The 12324-nt window shown below is 48.0% G+C and overlaps 1 protein-coding gene across 2 annotated transcripts; it reads right to left on the reverse strand.

The window, feature by feature from the left end:
• Window positions 1-2994: 2994 nt before the first annotated feature.
• PSMD2 (proteasome 26S subunit ubiquitin receptor, non-ATPase 2) lies at window positions 2995-11845 on the reverse strand. Of its 2 annotated transcripts, none has more exons than XM_082393927.1 (21): window positions 11660-11845; window positions 11156-11212; window positions 10610-10774; window positions 9389-9510; window positions 8999-9223; window positions 8558-8716; window positions 8260-8404; window positions 8018-8078; window positions 7621-7767; window positions 7344-7450; window positions 7019-7146; window positions 6712-6799; window positions 5808-5970; window positions 5581-5682; window positions 5270-5415; window positions 4946-5029; window positions 4565-4733; window positions 4378-4472; window positions 4022-4148; window positions 3481-3599; window positions 2995-3332 (listed from the first exon to the last, which is right to left on the reverse strand). In XM_082393927.1, the coding sequence occupies exons 1-21, from the start codon at window positions 11792-11794 to the stop codon at window positions 3150-3152; spliced, it is 2727 nt and encodes a 908-aa protein (XP_082250053.1). In that variant the 5' UTR covers window positions 11795-11845; the 3' UTR covers window positions 2995-3149. The 2 variants fall into 2 exon arrangements, with proteins under 2 accessions (XP_082250053.1, XP_082250054.1); XM_082393928.1 differs by lacking the exon at window positions 11660-11845 and adding an exon at window positions 11444-11627.
• Window positions 11846-12324: the final 479 nt, after the last annotated feature.

Below are 12324 nucleotides of genomic sequence, written 5' to 3' on the forward strand. Positions count from 1 at the left end.
CTTCCCCCCCTCCCCATTTCTACTGCCCTAATTCAGTTCATTCCCCTTGCCTGGTCTCCAGGCCTCCATGGTGAGCTTTCTCACCCAGATAGCTAGCTGACCATGTCACTTTCCTGCTCTCATTCATTGGTCCCCATTGAGAGACACTGTCAATTTCTTAGCACAACAAAGCTCTTCTAAACCTCATCTGAGCCTGTGTCTCTATCTCCTACCACAGTTTCCCCTAGCTCTATACACAGCCAAACCAAACTATCCATGGTTTCCGAAAACAAATAGCTTGTCTGCCTCTTGCTTTTCCTACTCCTTTAGCTATATCCTGCCTTCTTTTCCTCTGGATAAACTCATCTTTCTCCAAGAATCAGTTTCCTCAAAAATCTCCCCTCACTTACCCGGGCACTTAGGCCCTATTTCAGTGATCCTAGAATAACTTGTTCACACTCCAGTACAACACAATTGTTTTCTTTTTCATTATATAAGCTTTGTGAGGATTTGTTTTTCTATATTTGCATATCCACAAACTAAAATAATGCCCAGTGCAGAATAAGTAAGTCTCCATTGATATTTATTGCTGAATGACATTAAATGTGAAAGGTTAAGAGCCACTGTGAAAATTTCTTACTCTAAAGTACAATCACTGACTTGGATAGAGAATTATCCTTTTATTTATGTTTTTCAGTTTACAATCACTTTCTAATTTTGTTTCATGTTTTAAAACTTTATTTAGGTATGTTATAAACTGCACATGTTTAAAATGTACAGGGGGGCTTCCCTGGTGGCGCAGTGGTTGAGAATCTGCCTGCCAATGCAGGGGACACGGGTTCGAGCCCTGATCCGGGAAGATCCCACATGCCGCGGAGCAACTAGGCCTGTGAGCCACAATTGCTGAGCCTGCGCGTCTGGAGCCTGTGCTCCGCAACAAGAGAGGCCGCGATAGTGAGAGGCCCGCGCACCGCGATGAAGAGTGGCCCCCGCTTGCCGCAACTAGAGAAAGCCCTCGCACAGGAAACGAAGACCCAACTCAGCCATAAATAAATAAATAAATAATTTTTTAGAAATAAAATAAAATGTACAGGGAATTCCCTGGCAGTCCAGTGGTTAGGACTCTGTGCTCTCACTGCTGAGGGCCTGGGTTCAATCCCTGGTTAGGGAACTAAGATCCCACAAGCCACGCAGCCAAAAAAAAAAGAAAAAGTACAAGTTGATGAGTTTTGACAGATATATTGAATATCATCACCACCACCACCACCACCACTACCACAATCAAGATACTGACCAATCCCATCACTCTCAAAAGTTTTCTTCCTTTGGAATCATCTTTCTCTTCACTCCAATCCACAGATAACCACTGATCTGCTTTCTGTCACTAGAATTGTATATAAATGAACTGATAGAGTATATACTCTTTTTTTTTATTTTTGTACTTTTTAAAAATCTGGATTCTTTCATGCAAAATAATAAATTTGACATTCATTCATGTTACTTGTGTCACTTTTTTTTTGGCTTTCCTGTGCAGCTTGTGGGATTTTAGTTCCCCCGACCAGGGATTGAACCTGAGCCTTTGGCAGTGAGAACACAGAGTCCTAACCACTGGACCGCCAGGGAATTTCCCTTGTGTCACTTGTTATTGTTGAGGAATGTTCCACTGGATGGAAATCACTTTCTAGTTTCTTAACATCACCACCATTAGAAATCAGGTAAGACAATTACTATATCCCCAATGTAGAGATAATAGAGGCTTATCACACTGATTTGCTTAAGACAGTTCCCATTAAAGGGGCTTTACAGGTCTGCTGACTCCCAAGTCCAGCATTTCCACCTTTTATACAGGTTTTACACAGGCTGCTAAGTGAGACTAGAGAGAAGACTATGGAGATACTCCATCCAAAGCTGCTGCTTCTCCAGCCTAGCCAAGAGCTTGGACTACTATGGGGTCCACAAGCCTCCAAGGCTACAGAGACTGATTAACAGTGAAAAGGGCATGGGCCTTGGAATCAGATGGACTTAGATTCCAATCCTAGCTCTACTACTTACTATGTGATCTTGAACAAGTTACTGAACCCTCTCTGAACTTTACATTCCTCACCAAAACACAGGGATAATACCTACCTCTCAAAGTTGTTGTGAGGTATGTAGAGCAATTATTCTTTCAACATTTATTGATGACCTATTAGGTGCTGGTCACTATTCAGAGGTTAAACCCACAGCAAGTGTTTTCACAGTAAGTGTTGGATAAATGCTAGCAATTATCTGACAGGGCCACATGTTCTCCTCCACTGCACCCACAGGGGTCTAGGCCCCCACCGGCCATGTAGCTATACTCATACCAGTCCCACCAAGAAGGAGCACTACAGATCAGGAGTGATTACATTCCAGGAAGGAGGCCATTTCTTTCCCATTGCTCTACTAAGAGGAAGGTCAGGATCAAGCTTTCTTGCACTGTTCCTGCAAGGACAGCCTAGGGGTAGATGTTATCATGATCATATCTCTCAAATAGCAGCCTCCCCAAAAGGAGAAGCGGGTCATACAAGGTAAAGATGTCCATTTCATTCAGTAGCACGGAAGTCAAGTTAGGAAGAGTGGAGCTAACTCTGCTGCCTCTTAAGAGAGGGGATCCTTAGTCCAAAGCCAGGGAATGATGGGCTTGAGGTGGGTGTGCGTTGGCAAGTGGGAATAGGGGGGATGTTTGGGATCTACAAGCCCCTTGGAAAGTTACTTGTAAAAGTTTAAATAAAAATTTGTGTACATACATCTCTTAGAAAGAAGATCCATTACATGTATCAGCTTCTCAACGGTTCATGCCTCTAAAGATGAACCACTGTTCTAAGATGATTAGGAAGGAGGGGAGAAGGAAAAGGGGCTTAGTTTTTTCCATTCTTGGCAGCCTCCCTGCTAGCCCAGGCTCAGAGTTGCTACAAACAATACCCTCTCACGTCCGCTCCCCACCACAGTCTGGCCTCCAGCCACAATACCCCAGAAAACAGACACAGAGGGACCTCGGGGATAAAGGTCTTTATTCAACAGTTATCTCACTCAGTAACAAAAGAACAGGAGGTAACAATTCCCCCAAAGGTTTGGAGCAGTGTCCACCCGACGGAAGGAAGCATGACCCGCTGACATATCAGCTGCAGCTCAGAGCCTCTGGTGGCCACTTAGAGATCATAGTTCGGGTTCTTCCGAAGGATAACAAAACCTTCTAGAATAGGGGTGACGGGAAGGAACTCCTCAGTGGCCAATTCTGCCCGCTCCCCGTGAGCCAGCAATACTGGGGTTGTGTGTGTCTGGAACCCTGTGATGGTCTTGGGCTTGCCGGCCTGGCCCACCACATCCACTGCCTGTGGGGTGAGAAGACTGAGATGAAGGGACTCTGGATAGGAGTACAGCAGCAACCCAGTGCCCATTCAAGTTTCAGAGAAATGGTACCTCCGCATTCTACAAGCTCTGGAATACAGCCTAAGCCCTCCCCTCTGCTCAGCCCCTCACCTGGCCCACACGGACAGACACTGGCAATGGCCGCAGCTCCTCATCGAATGTGACCAGCATTCGGGGCTGCATGGCAGCCACCAGCCCATATAATACATAGTGCGACTTGCCTAAGATGACTGAGGGAAGAGCACAGGACAAATATAGTTAGCGGCATGCCTGAACCTTGGAACCCCACTCCAGCCCTGACTCTTTAGCCCCTCAGTTATATAGCTGAACCCACAACCCTCCCCTCATACACCCTACTACAAGCTGGAGATGCCACCCCCATACTCTGCCTACAGGTTGCGGACTTGATCATCACTTTCCCCCAGTCACTCAGAGGCAAAAACTGGGCTCAGTTCTTCATCTTCAAAAGAAAATCTTTTTGGGTCAGATCAAAAGTGTGGGAGATGAAAGTCTCATGAGGCCCAAAGAACCTCAGGAACCCAGAGCAGCAGAGTTAACTCAGAGTCTTGCTCCTAAATTACCAAGGAGGCCCTGGTAGGGGTGCAGAGAGGGCACCATGTGCCACCATGTAAGATTCCTGACAGGGACTCACTGTTGCGGACATCCAGGAAAGAGACAAGCACGGTGAGCAGCCCAGCCACGGCCACCTGACTCATAAGCTGCCGGTCACTGTGGTAGGGGCAGAGGGTGAGTGTGCCCTTCCCTAAATGGGTCAGGCCCTGGCGAAAAGAAAACAAAACAAAATGGAGAGAAGTGGACGTGGGGAGTCACAAGTCACATCTAAGGAGAAATCACCTAACCCCGCCACACAGAAACCTCACAGCTCGTTCACACCCTCCTTTCCAGGCCGAACTCAAGGTCCCCTTCATGAAGCGTCACATCTCCCTTCCATCACACAGACACTTCCTTTGGCACACTCACTCTAAGGAGAAGAGTTCTATTCTCTACCTGTGCCAAGCGCACCATGAAGAGGTTGTTGGGGTCCTTGGCATGATACTGGGCTAACTGGCGCAGCATCGCAGCCAGACGGGCATTATTGGTACCTGGAAATGTTAAGCATTACAAAGGCTTGAAAAAAGGGCCTCAACAACCCTTCCCCCAAGATGCTTATGATCTCTTTCTGACCAATACTCACCACTGCCCACCATGCCCATGGCAAAGATGGAGTTATAGGAAACTTCTGGGTCAGCATCATGAGAGAATTTGCTTAGGGTATCCAAGATGTTGAGTCGTGGATTTGAAACGGATATTAAGGCCAGTGCTAAAGGCACAGCCCTCCGGAGTGTAGGCTCCCCATATCTCAGCTGGTGATAAAAGAAAATAACAAGGGTATCACAGAAAGCAGAAAGAATAAGCTCGGTTACAGGAACAGATATGTAGACGGGGTCTTAATTTTTGTAGAAAGGGTACAGCAAAAAGACCATTTCTCCACCGAGAAAACCCATCAGGGAAATCTCCTGGGGAAACCCCAGGCATCAAAACTAATATACTTCAATCTTCTCCATGGGATACTCACCAGGTGGCCAAAGGTTCGTAGTGCCATCTCTGCACCAATCTCCTCCCCCATAGCAATAAGGGCAATCCCCAGCACAGCTACTCCCTGCAATTGAAGAGGCAGCAGAGCCCAATAAGCTCAGGGAACAAAAAACTCACCCCTGACTCAAGTCCCATGTAAGAAGAAAAAGCCATCCTGTGGGGCACACCCTGACCCCTCACGTATGGAACCCAGTCTCATGCTATTTCAATACACAGTGATACCCAGAGAGGCTCTAAAACAAACAAACCCACAGTTATCTTTTCTCAGAGCTTCCCTAGGAGTATGCCCAGCTGCCCACAGAACCTGATGTGCTCCCATGTCGGCAGGGGCTTCCTTCTTATCCTTGTCCTTCTTTTCCTTTTTGTCTTTGTCTTCCTCCTTTTCCTTGGAGTCAAAGTGCTCACTGCAAATGTGCAGCAGCTGCTGCACCTTCAGTACATTCCCAGAGCCTGGGGCAGGGTGGTAAGGGAGAGAAAGGGTAGAAATGAGAAGGCACCAAGAAAAAGCTTGCTCTAGGAACAGAAGCTAAAGAATCTAAAGCAATTCAGAAGGACTTAAGAAAGGAGGTCCAAGAGAGAAGTGAAGAGTCACTGAGGAAGAACAAAGACACAGACCTGCATAGGCACACACATCCACCAGTGTGTTGGCAAAACTGCGGAATGGCTCTGACACAACCTCCAGTGCGGCCAGGATGGCCTCAATGGCCTCTCCCTTTCCTAAAGGAGAGATTCGAGGGGTCAGAGGACATGTACTCCCTTCCAGCACAGCCTGACTCATAAACTCTCCCTGTTGTATCCAGTTACTACCAGCCTTCTGCCCAAATAGAGAGACATCCCCTCACCCAGGTGGTTGAGGCCCAGTCCAAGAGGAAGCCAACGGGCGTAAGTGTCCTTGAGCTCAGTCTCTGACTTCTCCATGATGGTCTGAAGGATAGTGGAAGTGACATCGCCATTGCAAGATCCCACTGCTATCATTCCACAGGCTAGAGCTGTCACACCTGCCACCTAGCAATAGGAATATCGACATCAAGTTATTAAAATAAGGTATTAAAATAGTTGTTTACCTATATTGATTCAAGATAGCCAATTCCCACAGTCCACTGAAACCACATGAGGTAATAACCCCTTTCTGATGGTAGGTCAAAATAACAGTAGCATCAACCATTCACTGAATACTTACTACAGGTCAGCCACTATGCCAACTGGTTTGCATACTATTAACATTTAATCCTCACAACCCCATGAAACAGGTCCTACTGTTATTCCTCTTTTATTGATGAGAAAAATGATGCCTAAGGAGACTGAGTTACATGTCCAAGATCACACTGTTTGTAAGCAGAGGTGGCAGTATTTGAACTGAGGCCTATCTGACTATAACCTATGCTTTTAGCCACCATACTATATTTATCCATCACTAAAATGGTTCTGCACAAGTAAGAAAATTTAAAGTTGGCTCATGACTAAAACAGTGTACCCACCCCAAGCTGGGTTAAGTTACTCCCCACTCTAGTCTGGTACTTCCTCATGGATCCCAAGGGCTGGAACTCAATACTAAAATGTTAACTCTTAGCCTCAATATCTCCTGAGGCTTAGAAGCCCAATTCCAAGCAGTTTCACTGAAATGATACACCCCCCTCTCTCTCTCTCACACACACACACACATTTTTTCACCATTTATCAGAGACCGGCAAGACTCAGAGCACCTTCCCTACTATCTCCCCTAAGTGATCAACAAACTCTACTCACCTCCATACTGGACTTGGAATCTCCCATCACAGGTAGCAGCAGTGTTAGAACATCTTCGCGATTGGAGCCAGCGTAGGCCAAGCCAAGCCTGCAAAAGCCAGGGAGAGGCAGTCCCCGACACACACCCGAGGATAGGACAAGGAAGAAACAAAAAGAGGATTGGTCATTTCAACAAATAGTCACCAAGAGCCAAATACTCAACAGGCACAGTGATACTCTTTGGCAATACAAAGGTGAAAGGGCCTGATTCTGTTTTCACAGAGCTTACAGGCTAAGTACTACCAAAAGGAGAAGCAAGAAGCCTTACCCAAAGATGGAACCAAGTCTCATTGTGTTACTGTTGTGAAGGACATAGTCTGAGAGGAGTGCCAGAGCAGGGTCACACTCATTTCGGACACCAGAGTTCACGATGCCACAGGCCAGGAGGGCTCCTGACTGCAAAATGCAAATAGATTCTTCACTTGGGCTACTCTACCTTCCTCACCACAAAGGATGCAACATGGGCCTTATTATAGCACCCGCCTTAACTGGAGTTAAAAACAGGGTAGACCTTACCAGTGAAAGGGAGGTCCTGAGAGGGCCCTAGAACATGGGAGGGGATGTCTGCATTAGTGGGTTGTACCCAGACCAACCTTGATATAATCCTCAGAAGAGTACAGGTACTTGTCAATCTGGGTAAGGCCACCATCCACATCCCACAGCAGAATCATGCCAAGGGATGCAGCTGCACTCAACATTCCTATACCAAGGAAAAATTTATCAGTCTTAAAATGGCCCTGCCCTGAGAAAACTGTTATAAAGAGCTCTCCAAAGAACTGCCCTGGGGATCTGCTGTTATAACACATGAACCTAGGAGGACAACAAAATTGACCAAAATTACACAAAGATAGAGTAGAAACAGAAATATACCATGATCCTTGTTCTTGTAAAGCCATTTGTTGCCATCATCAGTCAGCAGCTTGTCCTGGCCAAAGGCTGCATTCACAAAGCCGTTCACAAAAGAAGAGGCCAGGTTCATGCGGGCAGAGTCCACCTGAGAGCCACTGCCCCCAAACCCTGCAAAGGAGGGAAGGAGGAAATGAAGGTTTAGAGTAGGACAAGATAGGAACACAGTATGGCAGCTGGTCTCTGATTCTGAGCTGGCCCCTTGGAACCCTCTATCTATAACCCCAATAGTGACCTAGGGAAAAAGTATGTGGGAATTCTGAGCTCTATAGGATAAGTATGTTGGGCCAAGCCATCACTCTCAATACAAGGGGCATAATTAACAATCCTCCAATCCCCACACATGGAGATGTTTACTCACTGTTGTTCTCTAGGTGGGTTTTATAGATGTCATCAGGCACCTTGGGTTCCATGATGTCCAGCTGAAGAGAAGTCAGAGGATCACAACTGCTCCCCCAGTCCTCCCCTAGCTGTCCCTTCTGTTACCCCATTGAATGGCAATTCTAACCAAGGAGAGTCTAGTCAGAGGCATAATCAGGGAGGCGAAATGCCAGGTATAATCACAACCAAAAAACCTTGTTGGAAAAGGGCAAAGAATCTCACCTCCCGAGCTAAAGCCAAGAAGTTGCTGTTGAGCTGCACGTTGGACATGATCTCTGTCAGGTCCTCATACTCCTCCACATCTTCACTCAGCTCCAAAAACACCCCATGTCGGCCTAGCATGAATGCCATTTGCTTCTGTACAACCCTGTGGGAGAGAGCCATCACATCTGCTCAGCCCCCATCCACTAAGGGCACAGAAAAGCCCTTCAAGCCCTAACCAGAAACTACATGTCCCAGCACTTCATGCAAATGTCCCACCCATGAGCTTATCACTTTGCCAACTTTTTCCTTTACATACACGTCCTTGCAGGAGGTGAAAATATCTTCTACCAGCTCCATGTCATTGAGCATCAATGCCAATCTCAGTGCTTCAGGGAAGCGACTGAACTTTCGGAACACACCCAGGGCACAACGCAGTAGGGCAGAGTTCTCAGGCTCGGGTACATAATTCACACAACTACAAAGGTAAAAATAATAAAGGTATCAGGCATTCATTTACCCCGTTTAATTCACTGACCCAATACTGAATGCCTACTACATACCAGGCAATATGCTAGTTATTGAGACTACTAAGGAGACGTGCCGTCTCTGACCTCAAGAAGTTCACAGATGTTAACAAATTCACTATAGCTTGATTGCTACCTTTGAAGCAGATACTCTTGGAGAATAAAGGAGTCACGGTTGAGAAGACGTGCTGGGGAGGGCAGGCCTGCCACCATTCCCCACCCTGCTCACTCACCTGGTGAGATAGAGGCAGACCTTTGCATATGCATTCTCATCAATGTCTTTCTCCAGCATATCCACCTGCTCAATTTCCATAAGCAGGTCACAGGCCTCATGCTCTGCATTGTGGGCCATGTTGTAGGGGACAATCTCCTTCACCAGGGTCAGCAGTGGTTCCCGCTGCGTCTTCTCTGCATCATCCAGCTCCTGCCACTCCTTAGCCACTTCTCCTGCCAGATGCCTATGGATAGGCCCAGACTGTTAGAGGAGCAGAGCTTCGTGGGAAGCACTTCCCTGTGGGTCAAGGAATTCACTATCTGGGAAACTCAATACACTGGTACTCCAAGACAGAACTCAGAACTATATCTCAGAACCCCTTCAGATTCCCAAGAAGAAAAGGTCTTACCTGACGTACTCATGACCCCATGATGCCAATTCCTCCTGGGAGCCCACTAGACGATATTTGAGGCACTCACGCTCCCCGCTCATGGTCATGGCCAAAACAGAGATGATGTCAGCAGCAAAACGCTATAAAGAAACCAGTCCTTTGAAGTCAAATCCAGGGTAAGGGGAATGTTACATTATGGAATCAAGATCACTGTCACTATCCCCAAAATTAAATGTTAATTATATCATCAGCCCCCATACTAAAAACTTAAAACATGTTATATCAGCTAAGCCTCATAATAATCCTAAGGTTAGTGTTGCAATCTCCCTTTTGAACCAACATGACTGAAAGGTGATAACAAGTGGAGAGTGGAGAAAAATGAAGACTCTGAATTTTATTCCAATTGTAATAAACTATTAAAAGGTTTTAAGCAGAAAAGATTCACACTCTAGAAAAGATCACTATGGCTGCTGTATGAAAGACGAACTGTGTAGGAGGTCACAGACAAAAGGAAGAGGGTCAGTTAGGAGGCTGCTGCAGTAGTTCCAGTGAGAACTGAAAACTTCTTGGATTAGGGTTGTGCCAATAGGCAGGAAAGTTACTGAACTGGGAATATATTTTAGAGGTAAAACAAATGAAGGTGCATGTAATGTAGAGAAAAAAAAAAATTAAGGTTAAAAGTAAGTTAATAATAAATCATGATAATAAAATCCCAAGGTCCAACATAAATGACAGAAACACTGTCCTTTCTGAAGAGTCTTCCTGTCAGCTCTTATGTGATCATTTCGATTATGATGAGCACTGTTTTTTTTTTTTTTTAATTTAATTTTATTTTTTAAAATTTATTTTTGGTTGCATTGGGTCTTCGTTGCTGCGCATGGGCTTTCTCTAGTTGTGGCAAGCGGGGGCTACTCTTTGTTGTGGTGCGTGGGTTTCTCATTGTGGTGGCTTCTCTTGTTGCAGAGCACGGGCTCTAGGCGTGCGGGCTTCAGTAGTTGTGGCGCACGGGCTTAGTTGCTCCGTGGCATGTGAGATCTTCCTGGACCAGGGCTCGAACCCCTGTCCCCTGCATTGGCAGGCGGATTCTTAACCACTGCACCACCAGGGAAGTCCCAGGCACTGTTCAACTAGTTCAGATCTTAGGTCTATCAGGCTTCCTGAGATTCACCATGAGCCCCATGGTCTAGACGAAAAGGAATTTGTAAACTAGGCCTCCACCAGCTTCTGCAATAGTTTTACCTTATTCTCCCCAGGGGCCATGTTCTCATAGATCTCCTTCAGTTTGCCATAGTGTGGACGCAGAAATTTGAGAGGCTTGGGCACTGAAGTCATGGAAGTTGTAGAAGAACGAATCTGCCTCCGCAGTTCCTCCAGGGCTGGTCGGTACAGGGACGTGTCCTTCTCCTGATCAGGAGATGTTAGGGCTCAGACAAAAGGAGTCTCATACCTTAAGTCATAATACAGAAGTGTTCAACAACCCCCTAGGAGAGTAACTGTGTCTTATTCATCTGTGATTGCCCAACTCCCTGCACACACACTGCCTGACACAAAAACAAATGTCCCAGGTTAAGAGTTCAAGAACTGCTTCTCCCACGAAACAAAGCTACAAAATCTTTCAATTACCTTTTTTTACTCCCCTCCCTCACAACATGGTTGTAATATGACTCCAAAATACAGTCTCTCCTTTCCTATATCTCATATAGGAGTTGTTGCCCCAAGTGGAATAAAGCAAACAAGTGGGAAAGATCCATATGTACACCGGCTCTTATTGACATCGTGACTCACCCCCAGTCGTTCCACGAGCATCTCCAGTTCATCCTGAAGTTGTTTGTCCTCCTCAGACTGGAGGGTTGGGGGAAGAAGCTCATCAAGACAAGGAATTTCAAACACATCCTCCTCCCATTCACCCTGGGGCAGGTGGAGAGTGAGCCTGCCTCCTTAGGAAGGACCAGGTGAGACAAGGAAAGAGAGGGAATGGGAAGCCCTGGTGGGAAGGCAGCCTGGCTTCTGGGCCAGGCTCTGCTTGAATGCCGTTCTGAAAAACGAGGGTGACAATGACCCGCCCGGGCCCACCTCACGAGTCGGTGGTGAGGACTGGTAGGGGCGGCGGCGGTGACAGCGCGGAATGGAGGATGAGGGGCAGAGAGACGGGTGCCGGGAGCCCCGAGGGTCGCCCCATCCGCCCTCTCCCGGGCGCGGCGGGGCCGTTGGGAGTCGGGCCCGAGGCCTGCGGAGCCGCCGTGACTCAGCCCGCGGCCTCCTCCGCCGGCTCCCGGGGCCGCGCCTCACCAGCTCCTGCTCTTTGTCCTTGTCTCCGGCATCCCGCCGCTCCTTGCCGCTCGGCTTCTCATCCCCGCCGCCGGGAGACGTCGCCGGGGGCTGCTGGGGCTGCAGCGGTGCCTTCTCCCGGCCACCCTCCTCCATCGCCGCCGCCACTGCCGGCCCGCTGCGCGCGCACCGCCCCGTTTCCCAGATGTCCTCGCGCGCGTGGCCCACGGCGCCCCTCCTTCTCCAGAGCCCGCCTGCGACCGGAAACGCCGCGGCAACCCACCCACCCCCGCGGCCTGGGAGGTCCAGCCCTCGGACCTCGCCCTCCGAAACCGCACGAAAACTCCAATTCCCAGCTTCCCGCGCGCCATAGGCACCTCCCCGGCTCGGACCTGGAGTTTCCTGAACGCCGTCTGGGGCTCGGGGGGCGACAGCTACGGTAGGAGTTGAGCTGGCTGCGAGCCGAGACCGCCCCTCGGTTCCCCCAAAGCAATGTGAATAGTACACCCTAGTGACACCCCCGTTAGCCGCGTGGTGGGACAAACGGAAGAGATTCTTGAAATCCTGGACACTTGATTGCCGTCTTTGTGAAGTCTGTGTAATCTATGTTTAGCCCCACACTACTGTGGCATATTCACCTCCCCAGCTGAAGAATAGTGCTCTACTATTACCGTAAGGATGTGGAT

Source organism: Balaenoptera borealis (genome assembly GCF_965194805.1).
Source record: "Balaenoptera borealis genome assembly, chromosome: 5".
In the NCBI taxonomy this organism is placed as follows: domain Eukaryota; kingdom Metazoa; phylum Chordata; class Mammalia; order Artiodactyla; family Balaenopteridae; genus Balaenoptera; species Balaenoptera borealis.